The sequence below is a fragment of the Asterias amurensis genome, chromosome 2, assembly GCF_032118995.1.
Source record: "Asterias amurensis chromosome 2, ASM3211899v1".
In the NCBI taxonomy this organism is placed as follows: Eukaryota; Metazoa; Echinodermata; class Asteroidea; order Forcipulatida; family Asteriidae; genus Asterias; species Asterias amurensis.
In genome coordinates this window covers 5,760,922-5,775,270 of record NC_092649.1, presented here as the reverse complement: position 1 = coordinate 5,775,270, position 14,349 = coordinate 5,760,922, and the positions used below count along the sequence as shown (strand labels likewise).

Genomic DNA, 14,349 nt, shown 5'->3' with positions numbered 1-14,349 from the left:
CCTAAGTTAGAACGCGTAACACGTCCTTACTCGAGATAAGACTAGTCTTAACTCTTTGTGAAATCCACCCCTGGTCCATAAAGCACGCATTGCATTAGACCTAGAATAAGAAATAATGGAGATGTCCACTGAAGAGTCTGTGACCATACCAACGGGCGTCGGATTGGTGGATACTATAATAACACAATCATTCTTGTTCCAATCATCAGACTCATCCCCAGCCGAAGTTTGAAATCATACCACCGAGTGATGACGTCATCATGACGATCGGCTCGAAGGAGACGTACCACATGAAGATTACAACTCCGGCAATGAGCACACCGATGACCATCAACATCAGCCTGCCGACCGCCGCGAACGAAGCGTTCCTGACGGTGGTTGATATGAAGCTCCTACACGTGGGTAAGAACTATGCGTGCCATCAGCTGTATGAGATCGAACCCGTGTATAACTCAACGTATTCTACGAGCCAGAACGACTCTGCGCTAATTGATTTGGGAGTCATCACAAATCACGGTAAGTGTGCACTCGTTTTTATTTCTTTGTACAAGGAGGCTATCAGATGCGAGTAGGCATCAAGAGACATGTTTTTACTTGCACACATGTCTATTTTTGTACATATTTTGGCACCCATTAAGCACACAAACCGTCCACCGTCGGCAGCCGCACCCTTGTCTAGATGCTGAGTAGGCTTTGATAAGTAGCCGAATATATAATGTAGATGCAGATGTGATTTTCCTGTCATAAATTAACCCTGCGCTGCTTCGACCCTGTTAAATTTACACGGCTTCCCCATCATCACCGGTCTTCAACCAGTAGACTGTCGGAAAACATGGGTAACTCGTTATGATTTAACACTTTTAACATCTTTCCATAAGTGTAGAGACAGTTTGACAAAGAAAATAACAAACATGATCGTTTATGTTAATTAGTATATGTTTACACATGGTAGTAAAACTTCAGTATTTTTGTGCACAAGCCTATTTATGTAGAAAGTATCAACATGGGCTGTCAATGTTATACAAAAGTATTTAAACAAAAAAGTCATTTTGGGATGGGTACAACCAGACCCCTGCCAGCCAACGATGAATTATGTAATTGTAAACATGAGATTTTGTTTAAATGCATTCACCCTCTTTAAGGAACGACCTACTACTATCAGTATAACCCTGAGTACGCCCTCCCCGAGGAAGACGAAATCCTCATCTCACTCGAGATCCAGCTCGCCGATCATTTCGATCTGGTCGACGGATCGGAACTCATGTTCGACATCTACTTCGACTACAGCCTCGGTCGACAGACCCACTTCAACCAGACCATCGGGGTGACTAAGACGGGAGCCGAGTACCCGGAGGTGGAGTTCAACATCACAATACCAGAATATGATCCTTTGGTCACACAGCAAGGGTAGGTCACGCAGTCAAACTAATTGTTAGCATTAACATAAAAAACACTTGGTAACGAGGAATGGGGACCTGTTGTAGTATAAAACATTTTGAGAAATGGCTCCCTGACGAGTTGAAATAGCTGAATGGCTTCAGCTGGCACCCAGAACAGTGTAGGGAGAAAACCAAATATAGTGCTAGATAGCTCAGATGGTAGAGCGACTGTATATCGACTGGATGTCTCATGTTCAAATCCTGTTTTAGTTGGTTTTTGTTTTGAGTTTACTTAACTTAAGAAAGGAAACTAAAACCTATTAAACTAATAAACCTTCTCCTGAAGACGAGCAGAGTATACTGTTTGAAACATCGAGACCACACCGGCTCTTTTCAGAGCTAACACTTTCACAAAAGAGATGTACACATGGTTGTACCCTCAAGTTTACTATTTTTTTTAGTTTCTTCCTACACTAATAACCATGTCACAACAACTGCATAGAACACTGACTTCTCTAACAACGAACCATTTGCTTACAGTGACTTGTTGTTAACCGAGCTATCAGTCTACCACCTCAACACCTCAAGCAGCCACGCCCATAGTGTCATGATCTACCTCATGCTTCCTTACTATCTCGAACTGGACCCCGATGTCGAGATTAAAGGTCCCCCACTCTGCTTGAAGACTACAGAGGCCGGCTATAAACTTCACGTAAGCACGTTAAATAGCTTGTACCAATATCACATCGAACCACAAAGACTGATAAACCAACTGGTGACTTGCTGATGGCCCTTTTCGCAACCACGGCTTTGGCTTTGGATTCGGCATGAGGCTCCGTCCTCTCGTCTGAAGCCCTGAGCGCGTATACGCAAAGCACGCGCAATTATCAAAACAACCGGCGGTGCCAAGCTAGCCCGAGCTGAATCCAAAGCCGAAGCCGTCGTTTCAAATAGGGCATATGCTTCTTTGAAGAACTTCGGCTGAGAAAGTTGAACCGACGTGCAGTGGGATGAGACCATCCTGTGCCCAATTTGAAAAAGCAGCCTAAGCTTAGCAGGATACCAGTCAGAAATTGCTTTTGTGACATGGTAGTTTAGCTAGTAACCTTATTCCGTTAAGCGTAATTTTGTTATGCTTAGCTACTTCTTTTGATTGTTTTTTTTTATGCAGCTCAATGACATTGGGCCAAGACTGCAACACTTTCTATCTGGACGGGGCAGAAAAACATAATGTAGTGATAAGACTCAATTCACATTGTTGCGGATGAATGAGTTAGAACAGTTTATATTTGATTTTCCCCATAATACGAAAATACAGAAATAACTTGTCCTTTGGCTACAAAACAAAGGGTGTCCATTTCGGCCTAATATGCACTAATGCGTAATAAATAGGAAAAAGGACGAGCTTTAAGCCTGAACCAACATTTTATAACCGTCATAATGTTAACTCATTCCATAATTTTATATCCTAGCTATATAATTCGTCAAGCTGTGAAAAACACCATATTCTGTAACTCACAACTTTTGTTAGATACACCTTTCCTGAAAGAAAAAAAATTGACCAATTATCTTTTCCAAATCAGTTTGCAGAAATGTATTTTACCGATACCTTCACCGTGTGGTTCAATATATCGATGGATCCTAATCGATACATGCCAATTGATATGAACTTCATCAATACCACCGTGCCAATAGAGATCGTTTACTACAAGCACGACGGAGCAGACGATGATGGGAACATCATCTTGGGAGAAGTCTTCAAGACAGAGACCCTGATCATGGATTTGTCATTCAACACTGAGAGTAAGAAATTATTATACGGGTAGAAGATCGATAATCGATACTTACTGATTGGTAAAAGATCAATGTTCGATCCATTATGCCCAGAATACTATGCAAGAAGAATTATACAAATCAAGGCAATACGTATCTAGGAAAAGTGGGATTTCCATTTTGAAGTCATGGGATATAAAGGTCTTATTTTTAACCCCATAAACCACTTTGCAGAAAATTATAATTATGCCATTGTTTGTTTAGATGATCTTCCCTTCGAGGGAGGTTGGTAAACTCACACAAGGGGATGTTATTATTGGTTTTATAATAGTCAAACTTTGCATCCAAAGGGCTGAATTGCATTTAAGCTACTATACTAGAATACATTCAAACACCAAAGAGTAAAATCCAAGAGCAAATAAACAATACGACAAAAATTCTCTCCCTCATACAAACATTGGTAAAACATCTATGATTACCATTTACCTATTTACCAACAGTATCCAGAGCCTTTAATGTTACAATTTGTTGTCTGTGTTTCCATAACTACAGGATGCTTTGAGATTCTCGGTGTTGAGAATGACTACCAGATCCAAGACTGCCAAATAACAGCCAGTTCCTATCTCAATGACTCCTACTCCCCACAAATGGCTCGACTCAACTCTGAATCTGGATGGGCACCAGCGATACGAGATATGAATCCATACCAGGGAAACGATTACATTGAGGTAATGAATCGAAGGAGCTGTATGTAAATTATCATGTCACGGGACACATTTTTTAAAGGAACACTTTGCCTTGGATCGGACGAGTTGGTCTATAAAAAAGCGTTTGAAACCGTTTGTTATAAAATGCATGATTGGAAAGATGTTTTTAAAATAGAATACAATGATCCACACAAATTCGCGTCGCAATTGCGTGGTTTTCCTTTTACTTAGCGAACTAACACGGTCGGCCATCTATGGGAGTCAAAAATTTGACTCATATAAATGGCCGACCATGGTAGTCGACGAGGTAAAAGGAAAACCGTGCAATTTCGAGGCATTTTTGTGTGGATAATTGTATTCTACTTTTACAACATCTGTCTACTCATATGCATTTTGTTAAAAACGGTTATAAACGCTTTTCAACGGCAAATTTCGTTTGATTCTGTTGGACTTTAAAAAAAGGATTGTTCATAGTCTACGCTGAATTTTTACATACCAAAATATTACAGGTTCTTTTTTCGTGATTTGTTAAACTGCCTTTCACCTCAGTGGATACTGGTTCGAGTCGCACTTGGTTTTAAATCATTGCGTGTGGAGTGGGTCCGTACAACTGATTGCATGGGATTTCACACTTGCCACCCCCCCCCACATCATAAACTTGTTATAATTATTTGGTTTTTAAATGAATTTAAATAATTATCGGCTTAATTTAAATAATTATCGGCTCAATACACAAGCTTGCTCAGGGAACCATACCCTTACAAGCTTTGCTTCTTTATGGGTCCACCACAGTTTTACGAATTTCAATGCTTAATTATTCATTTAATTAATCTTATCAAACAACTATTTATTTCTTTATTTCCAACTAATACATTGCCTATGATTTGATACTGATTGTGATTTTGAAACTGTGGAAATAAACTGATTGATTGATTGATAAAATTGTTTAGCCTACCGGTTACACTGTGCGGTACCTTTCAACATGAATTATCTTTGTTTTAAATTTGGTTGTGGAGTAACCATGGTATTTGATTTTTGTTCTTTCTTTTTAAATTGAGGAAAAATAATTTTGTGTCTCAGTGATGAGCCTTCTCCATTAAATATGATTTATTATTATAAAGTTGTTTGTTGTCATAACCGATTTAGATCCGATTTGGTGGCATGCATCGTTTCAGTGGAGTGATGATGCAGACTGGATTTAACAGCAGTGAGTCCGTCTTGTCTTACGAGTTGAGTTACAGCGAAGACGGTTTAGAGTGGTTCAACTATGATCAGGTAAGCCAAGCTGTTGTTTTAAAGACACTGGGGTGGATTTCACAAAGAGTTAGGACTAGTCTTATCTCGAGTTAGGACCGGTTACTCGTCGTAACTTAGGACTATCCATGCAGTTTGCATATCTCCTAGGACTAGTCCTACTAGTCCTAACTAGAATTTGTGAAATCGACCTCAGGACACCTTCAGTAAATGCCAAAGACCAGTATTCTCACTAGGTGTATCTAAACAAAAGCACAAAATAACAAAACCCGTGAAAATTTGAACTCAGTTGGTCATCGAAGTTGCAAGAGACTAATGAAAGAAAAAAACTCTCTTGTGAACTCAAATGGTCATCGAAGTTGCAAGAGACTAATGAAAGAAAACAAACTCTCCTGTGTGCTTTAATCTACCTAAAATGTTTCAGCTGAAGATGTTTTTTTTTAGTTGAGTGAGAAGTTACCTCTTTCCCCAGAACAATGTTACATTAGTTGGAGCCGTCTCTCTCAGAAAGTTTTATACTATAAACAGCTTTCCATTGCTCTGTTATCAAGCTTTTATGGAAACAATTATTTATGGGTAATTTCCAATAGTGTCCAGTGCCTTTAAAGGTTTTAGAGCATTCCAAAGACAGTTTCATCCACTCTCAATGGACACATTTTGTTCTGACAATCACTAAAATTTTCATTACAAAGTCCAGAAAACACCATACTTGATCTTTGATTATAGTTTCCGCAAAAGGGTCCCCAAAGTCATGGATCCCACTCACTCCTTTCTTGATGTTTTTTGTTTGTTTTTCATACGAAAATTTTCAGGTTTTCGTGAACGATTTTAACTACACCGAAAACGTGACGTCGTCTCTGAACATCATCCCCCTACCGTTCAACGGCGCGTTTATCCGTATACGTCCCCAGAGCTACCTGGAGAATACATCATTCCCGTTGATGAGATTTGAGCTGCTTGGTTGCAGACGATCTGTTACTATTGACCTGGCTGGTAAGATTGTCATTTCCCGCCACATGTTTCAGTTTCACAAACAAATATTTCTTCAGACAAATATGACAATATCTAATTTGTATGGCTGCTGGACATAACAAAATTATTTGTTCCTGCATATTTGAATAATAATTCTGGATAGCTTAGTTGGTGTATTGCCGGTATGTCAATCCAGTAGAGGTCCTTGATTTTAAATCCTTGGGCCAATTTTATGGAGCAGAATTTGCTCAAGCACAAAAATAATTTGCTTATTTTACACATGTTACTGGCCAAAATGTCATGCCCCACACGTTGCTTGTGACTATTATCTTACTTGTGTATACTTAGCATAACAGTTCAGTGGAGTCTTGCATATGGCTGGTAATCTATTTTCCTGAGCAAGGATTTTTTTTTTAACTTCAGCAAACGTTGTTCTTCGGCAGCTCTATAAAATTGGACCCTGTATTATTTAGATTTTATTTGTTCAACCAAATAAAAAATAAATAAAATGGTAACAAAATAAATTTGGAAGTCATCACACTTTACATTTCCTTTTCTTTCGGTTGCATCTGGTGTACTGTGCGATATTGCCATGTCAGTCATTGCACACGAATGTACAATTGAGTGAAATATTGTGTGAAAACGATAGTTTTTCATCGAATCCATTTGTTTCTTTTTCTATTTAGCTGCCTGTCAGACCACAGACTTCCCCGGTAAGTTGTATATTTCAAATGATGTAAAAATATTTTAAAATCTTATTTTAGCCTGCAAGACGCAGCAATTGTTATTAAGCGTTTCCATTGTGCTTGTTCAATATTCGGAAAAATTGATCCTTTAGTTCCCAACCGTCACACCCTTCAACTTAAGTGTGAACATTGAAGCAAGAAAAATTGTCAGTTCATAGTAACATTTCCGTTAAAGTGATTAACTTCTTGACATTATTAGTCACTGTTCATATCATATGATAAATACAATAATACTTAAAGACACTGGTCACTATTGGTAATTGTCAAAGACCAGTCTTCTCACTTGGTGTATCTCAACTTATGCATAAAATAACAAACCTGTGTGAAAATTTGAGCTCAAGATGCTCGATTCGAGGTCTCAAAATCCATTCAAATATTTTAGTGAGAAGTTATTTCTTTCTCAAAAAATACGTTACTTCAGAGGGAGCCGTTTCTCACAATGTTTTTTAAAAACATTTATTTGACATTATTCACCCACTCAGACTACCCATACTACGAGCGTGGTTTCATCGTGGAGCCTAAATCAGGATATGTCTACGTTTGCATTCTAGAGTACATCGAGTAAGTTAAAAATGATAAATGTTTTTTCCATCATCGTTTCACGGAAATATCAACTACGTTTGATAAGAAAACAATCGTTTTTTTATTATTGTATTATAACGTTCATCTTTCAAGACGCACGCAGTGCTTAAGGAAAACGTCTATGTGTTTAAGATTTCTTCATTAATTGTTAATTATGAAGTACTTTTTTTGCAAACAATTCTCTATGAATTCTAACAAAAAGGGTTCACAATGTGTGGTGTTATCCCTCAAAAGCTCTTGTTCATTCATTTTAATGGAAGAAGTAATATTATTTGTTTAAAATAAAATGTATATATTTGTTTGTCATTAAAATGCTCTATCGACGATAGCCAGCAATTTTAAAATGTTTCCTGTGTCCATGGAGGTAGAAATAAATATTTCTACCTCCATGCTGTGTCCGAAAATGTAGAGGTTTGGATTTGGATAGTCTTATATTCTCAACGTTCTTATTAGCGCCAAACGAAAAGGGAAAAGACAGTCAAGACATTTGCAGTTTTAGATGTGGGAGGAAAACCCCAGATAATTATTCTATGAAAAACCCACGCAGTCAGGTGAAGGGACTGAAAACCCAATCCACATAGTGCCCTGGTGGGATTCGAACCGGGGTCCCTGAAGTTCATTCATTTTAATGGAAAAAGTAATACTATTTGTTTATTTTTTTCAGCGGTCCGACCAGGTGTTCATACACATTTGACAATGGCACAACTTGGGAAGGTAAGCACCGTTTTCATATCTAAAGTCTCACTAAACAAACTAGTTCAATCCGATATCGTTACACATGTTTATGCTTATACTTGGCTAAGGGATTGGATCTTTGGTGTCGATTGTACACCATCAGGAAGGGTTCGTTTTCACAACGAGCTAGCCCTAACTTATGACTAGTCCTAGGATATATTAAAAACTTAGGGCTATTCCTAGGTAAGGACGAGTAACTCGTCCTAAAACCACCACATAACCTCTAACTATCCAAGTGCCTTGTGACTTTATACAAACCGGGGAAGTTTAGGACAGGAACCCTTTCGGAGTGCACAGTGAACAAAATTCCAATTCCATTTATTTCACCAAACATTTATTATATGGTGGTGGTTACAAACTTGTACATGTTATTAACATTTCTACTATTAGGTAGGTGTGCATAATGAATGTCACAAAATAAACGATGCAAAAAAACAAAACCATCTTTGAAAACATTGTTTCTCTGGAGTTCAGAATTGAAGACACCACTTTTTATACCCAAGCAAACTTTTCACAATGTCGCCAACATGTAAGGCTACTGTGAGCGATATTTTTGAGTTGGTAGAGTGCTGGTACTTTCATCTGGAAGTCGTTGATTCAATTCCCGCTCTAGTCTTAGAGGTACTGTTGGTAACTACTCAAATAATTATTAGCATAAAACCTTACTTGGTACCGAGTAATGGGGACAGGTTGATAGTATAACACATTGTAAGAAACGGCTCCCTCTGAAGTAATGTAGTTTTTGAGAAAGAAGTAATTTCCACGAATTTGATTTCGAGACCTCAGAAATAGATTTTGAGGTCTCGAAATCAAGCATCTGAAAGCACACAACTTCGTGTGTCAAGGGTGTTTTTTCCATTATTATCTCGCAACTTCGACGACCAATTCAGTTCAAATTTTAACAGCTTTGTTATTTTATGCATATGTTGAGCTACACCAAGTGAGAAGACTGGTCTTTGACAATTACCAATAGTGTCCATGTCTTTAATGTTTCCAAATCTATTTTCTGCTTCATTTAATGCCAATGTGCCATGATGACTAATGTATTTTAAAATGTGCGCCTTATAAATCCATCCTTTCAGATATCGATAATAACGTAGCCAGTATCATTGCCTTGGAACCTGACACGGTGGAACTCTTCGGAGTGTCGCAAAACAGACGAGCGATCATGCGCAGTGGAGACCTTGGCGTAACGTGGTCCAGTATGGAGCCTGAACGGTACCTGGACTTATCGAGTAAAGGATACTTGATGGAGATGTCGAGGGTACCGTTTGTTGAGGTCTCTGATGTTCCAGATATTGTTATGGCAACGGAGGGGAATAGTGCATTCTTTGAGTGGGGAGGTAAGTTTTTTACTTTACGCATTATTTAAATTATCAATTTTCAAGGACCATAATACGGGCATTTATATTGCGCAGTGATCTAGATAAAACACTCTACTTCGCATTGTACGCACAAATTGCAGAGAAAAAAAATAAAAAATTAAACAAAATTTGTTAATAAACAAAATTTGTTAAATTTTCATTTAATACACTAACAGAGCAAAAATGAATCATACAACTAGTGCCATACAGAAAATGATTGCAAACTGTTATCATCGAGTCTAAAGAAATTATGAAACCGAAGTCGGTCATTTGTTCTTGTGTCCTCTAGGCATGTTGGGGGAGCTTAATGGGTGCGAAGATTTGTTTTGTTATTTTTTGTCATAAAATGCTCTATCGACGATAGCCAGCAATTTTAAAATGTTTCCTGTGTCAATGGAGGTAGAAATAACTATTTCTACCTCCATGCTGTGTCCGAAAATGTAGAGGTTTGGATTTAGATAGTCTTATATTCTCAACGTTCTTATTAGCGCCAAACGAAAAGGGAAAAGACAATCAACACATTTGCAGTTTTAGATGTGGGAGAAAACCCCCAGATAATTATTCTATGGAAAACCCACCAGGGACTGAAAACCCGATCCACATAGTGCCCTGGTGGGATTCGAACCGGGGTCCCTGAGGTGGGAGGCGAGGCAACAGGCCACTTCACCAACCTAATTAGCCTTGTAGAGATATGGTGGACAGTATATGAGTGTTTTTGTTTGGTTTGGGTGTATACCAAATGACCTAATAGGGCCATGTGTCCGTAGTACCTGAAATTAGCTAATGGAAAAAGACTTTATCTATTTTGTCTTTCAGAAAAATAAAGGAAAACAAATCAACTCATAAAATCGACAAGTTTAACTGACTATACTTTACTTCTGTTTGATTTCAGCGGCTACGGAGGGACTGTACCGCCGAGAAGTGTCCAGTGTAGACTTCAATGCAACGAGTGCATGGGAACTGATCGGGACATGGGGATTCCCCTGAACATTACGTCATTTAGACTTTGCACTGTCGGTCGAGTAGACTTGTTCGCCGAGACTAAAGATGCTATGCACAGCTTAATTCGGACGGTCTTTTGATGATGGAGGAGAAGTGTACAGCCAGATGAATTGACCAATCACGAAGCTCGTTGCTGATGAAGTATGGCCTTCTCGTTTACATTGCTAGCTAATCATGCTTTAGTGCCAGTAGATTAGTTTTCTATATAAAAAGGTTATTTAGAAGTTGTAAACAAGGTTTCGCAGATGCAGATGTTTTGGTAGAAATGTCGTTGTTACTAGGTGTGTTTTAATTGCATGATCGGTACTATTGTTTTATTGAAACCATGGAAAATGAGGGGACAAATTTGTTATTCCTAATATAGATGCTACTTGTTGACAACATTTCACAAGTATTGTCCTTTTAATTTTTAATAAATATTCATTTGTCAAGATGGGTATAGGCATTGCACGTACACTGAATAGTCTTAAAACGTGTTTACTGTGTCTTTAATAAATAAATGTAAAACCAAGATGCTTAAATAATGCACACAATTACTTTGCCAAAGCTCAAGAGCAAAAAAGGAGATTGTAAAAATTTGACCTTATTTGATGACAAAATCAGAAAAAGGTATGTAATGTACAAGCATTTTACTTAAATAAAAATGGGCAAAAAGTTTTGATATATTTCTTATCACTTGCTAACGATTTAAAAAGCCACCACCAAGTTGGTTGAAGGGAAAACCTAGATGACATTAAATTTGATTATTTATTACATTTTGTTTTATTAATGACTTTGTACATTTCCTGCAATATTTTGTAAATTTGAAAAATAGTATATACATTCAAAGACAATAGTTTCTTATCACAAGCGACTAGCTACTTGGTGTTTTTGCTTATCGTAAACTTTAAGAACAATTCCACCGCGACTTGAATGTAAATCGAGAGTAGACATAATATTCCAAACAAAAGCGTATACAATTATAAAGACTTAAACTTATACGATTGTTGAGACAGTTCCAAAAGTCTAGTGGATCCATTTTGTTTTTACCTAAATTGTTAATAATATTGTCTTGTACCTATTTGCCAAAATAATCTTTTGGTATTCCAGCAGATTACATTATTGAATGTTGTTGAATTAGTTTAAATTATGTTGAAAAGAAAATTGTGTCTTTTTTTCAAAGAGGGGGGGGGGGACACCTATGATTATTTTGTTTTTGACGTAAAGGTTACCGAGAATAAAATGTAATCTTGATTATGGATAAAACAGTCTTGACAATTTGATTTGATCTAATTTATTTGTTAAATTATTTATATTTTTGTTTATTTGTGTAGTTTAAAAGACGTAGGCCAATTTCTGTTCCACAGATACCCTGTACTGAAGACGCTCGATTGTCAGAGGTCACAGCGAACGCAGGGTTCAACTTGCCGCCAACAGGGCCCTCAGCGTACCTCGTCAGACTCTGATGAGCATAGGCCTATAGCTTGCACAATATACAAACCACAGTGATGCTTTAAAGACACTGGACACTATTGGTAATTGTCAAAGACCAGTCTTACTGGACACTATTGGTAATTGTCAAAGACCAGTCTTCTCACTAGGTGTATCTCAACATTATGCACAAAATAACAAACCTGTGAAAATTTGAGCTCAATTGGTCGTCGAAGTTGCGAGAGAATAATGAAAGAAAATACCCTTGTCACTCAAAGCTGTGAGCTTTCATTTGCTTGATTTCGGGACCTCAACATTTAGTTCTGACCATGAGGTCTCGAAATCAAATTCGTGGAAAATTACTTCTTTCTTAAAAACTACGTTACTAAGCTAAGTTATAAATACATTTGTTATTCTTTCTCACTCAATCCCTAATGCTTCCCTGCGCTAAAGCTTTTGCTACTGAACAAACACAAAACACCCTTGGATACAGTACCACAACACAGAAACATCTTTTTGTTCCTTCTGGAGTTTCTAAGCATCTTAAATTCTTTGGCATTCCTATGTGCAAATCTCCTTGTTATGCAAATGAAGTTTGCGCGTTTCTTGTACTTTTAGTACAGCTGCTTTGGACAATACCGAATGGGGAAAACATGTACCGTACACATGATACAACGGAGAGGGCATGCGGTTCTACACATTGCTTGTCTGCTAAAGCAACTTTCCCTCTTTCTTTCTCATTCAAAACCTATGCATACCCTCAATGCTCAGTGAGTTGGCATTTGTTTAAACATTTCAGGATTCGGCTTGTTATATCATTCGCCTTGGAGTTGAGTACATGTACTGAACAATACAACAATAATTGTTGACATTGATGTTGAGCTCGAACGACCAGAGGTTCCAGGAAAGGGGCCTTAGGTTTCTATTGAAGACAAATGTGGAAGTTACTCATCACATTGGTCTTGATTTACTGTTGAGCTTCCAGTTGCTTTGCGTGCTCCATTTTGTTGGTCTTTAATAGGGTTTAATGCGTAACGCAGTAAACCGATTTAACACCAGGAAATATGCATAATTATAGTCAGGTCGCACAGTCGGGGCTATAAGCGATTGGGATTGTCAGGGCGCATTCAGACGTGGTTCCATTGTTCTTTTCAACCAACCAAAGCAATGCATTTGGGGAAAGGGTGCTTGTCTTTCTGGGAACCGTCATTGAATATTCTGCCACCGAGGAGTTAAGATAGATTGTATAGTTTCGCAAAATTCGGTACCTTCTTGGCAACTCGCTGGAAGTGGGAACCGCATTGAAGAAATCCAAGTGATACCTGATGAGGAGGGCGAAGATGGGCGGCTACAGAGAGTGGTGAAGCCGATGGCTTACTAGCCGGGCAAATCGGGTGAGTCGCTACATTTTCAGACCTAATGCTGGGGCAAGTACAGCCCCAACAGTAACGCTAATAGGTAACACGAGTACCGTGAATACGGAAAGGTTTCAAACATCTAGTATGTATAAAGGGCCAATAATTGCGAACATCCCACAGATTAATAGTCAGGATATTTCATGGCCTTTACACGTAACTCGGGGTATAACGGACCAACATTCTCAAAGCATGAGTACAGGTACACAAGGACAAGAAAGGGCGGACAATCATAATTTTTCTGGCAGCTTGCTGTTTAATATGAAAGTTAGTCAGAGCTTGTGTCAGTCAGGCCAATCAGGAATAAGTAAGCCTAGTAGTTTAGTGTACAACTTGGCAAACTCTAGTCAATATTCAGGGTATTCCATACATAACAGGGATGGGGCATTGAGTAGGTTAGGAGGGACATCATCTTCAATAGAACTGGGTGGTGCCCAACTTTCAAATGCAGGGTGCAAAATAAGTACAGTAGGGAGCAGTTGCATGTGGGGGTCCATTGATTGCACAGCGGGCTCTTGAAGCATACCGATGGCGGATAACATGCAGCATATGAATTAACCATCAACTCCCTTTAATCCATTGATATCGGTTTGTAGCGAATTGGGCGAGGGCCTACCGCTAACCTTAAAATTTTTAAGATTATTCATAGCGAGTTTGTGGATTTTGCTGTGATCTTACAAAGAAGAGTGACCCTATAGTAGTACAAATAGCCTACCGCTAACCTTAAAATTTTTAAGATTATTCATAGCGAGTTTGTGGATTTCGCTGTGATCTTATAAAGCAGAGTGACCCTATATTAGTACAAATAGCGGTCAAGACACAATAATTCTTGCTGGCTGTAAACGAGGGGGGTTTTATAATATGGAAAGATAATAAACACAGGCGTCCAATTACTTCTATACATTACATGGACCTCTGCATTTTTGACTTATGTAGCAGTGTATTTGCGAGCTCATCTCCATAGAACACATAGAATTATTGAAATAGTGTCAGATCGTACGCACAGAGAG

General features: G+C 38.3%; 1 protein-coding gene across 1 annotated transcript in view; it reads left to right on the top strand.

The window, feature by feature from the left end:
- The window catches only part of LOC139950129 (uncharacterized), a 42,920-nt gene extending 31,234 nt beyond the window's left edge, over positions 1–11,686 (top strand). The window contains exons 19-30 of the mRNA XM_071948758.1: positions 210–516; positions 1,143–1,407; positions 1,920–2,091; positions 2,963–3,182; positions 3,705–3,880; positions 5,006–5,134; positions 5,926–6,106; positions 6,772–6,798; positions 7,314–7,392; positions 8,078–8,127; positions 9,231–9,491; positions 10,405–11,686. Of these exons, the coding sequence (XP_071804859.1) occupies positions 210–516; positions 1,143–1,407; positions 1,920–2,091; positions 2,963–3,182; positions 3,705–3,880; positions 5,006–5,134; positions 5,926–6,106; positions 6,772–6,798; positions 7,314–7,392; positions 8,078–8,127; positions 9,231–9,491; positions 10,405–10,499 (1,962 nt within the window). The 3' untranslated portion in view covers positions 10,500–11,686. The remainder of the gene's footprint in view (positions 1–209; positions 517–1,142; positions 1,408–1,919; positions 2,092–2,962; positions 3,183–3,704; positions 3,881–5,005; positions 5,135–5,925; positions 6,107–6,771; positions 6,799–7,313; positions 7,393–8,077; positions 8,128–9,230; positions 9,492–10,404) is intronic.
- The last annotated feature ends 2,663 nt before the right edge of the window (positions 11,687–14,349 follow it).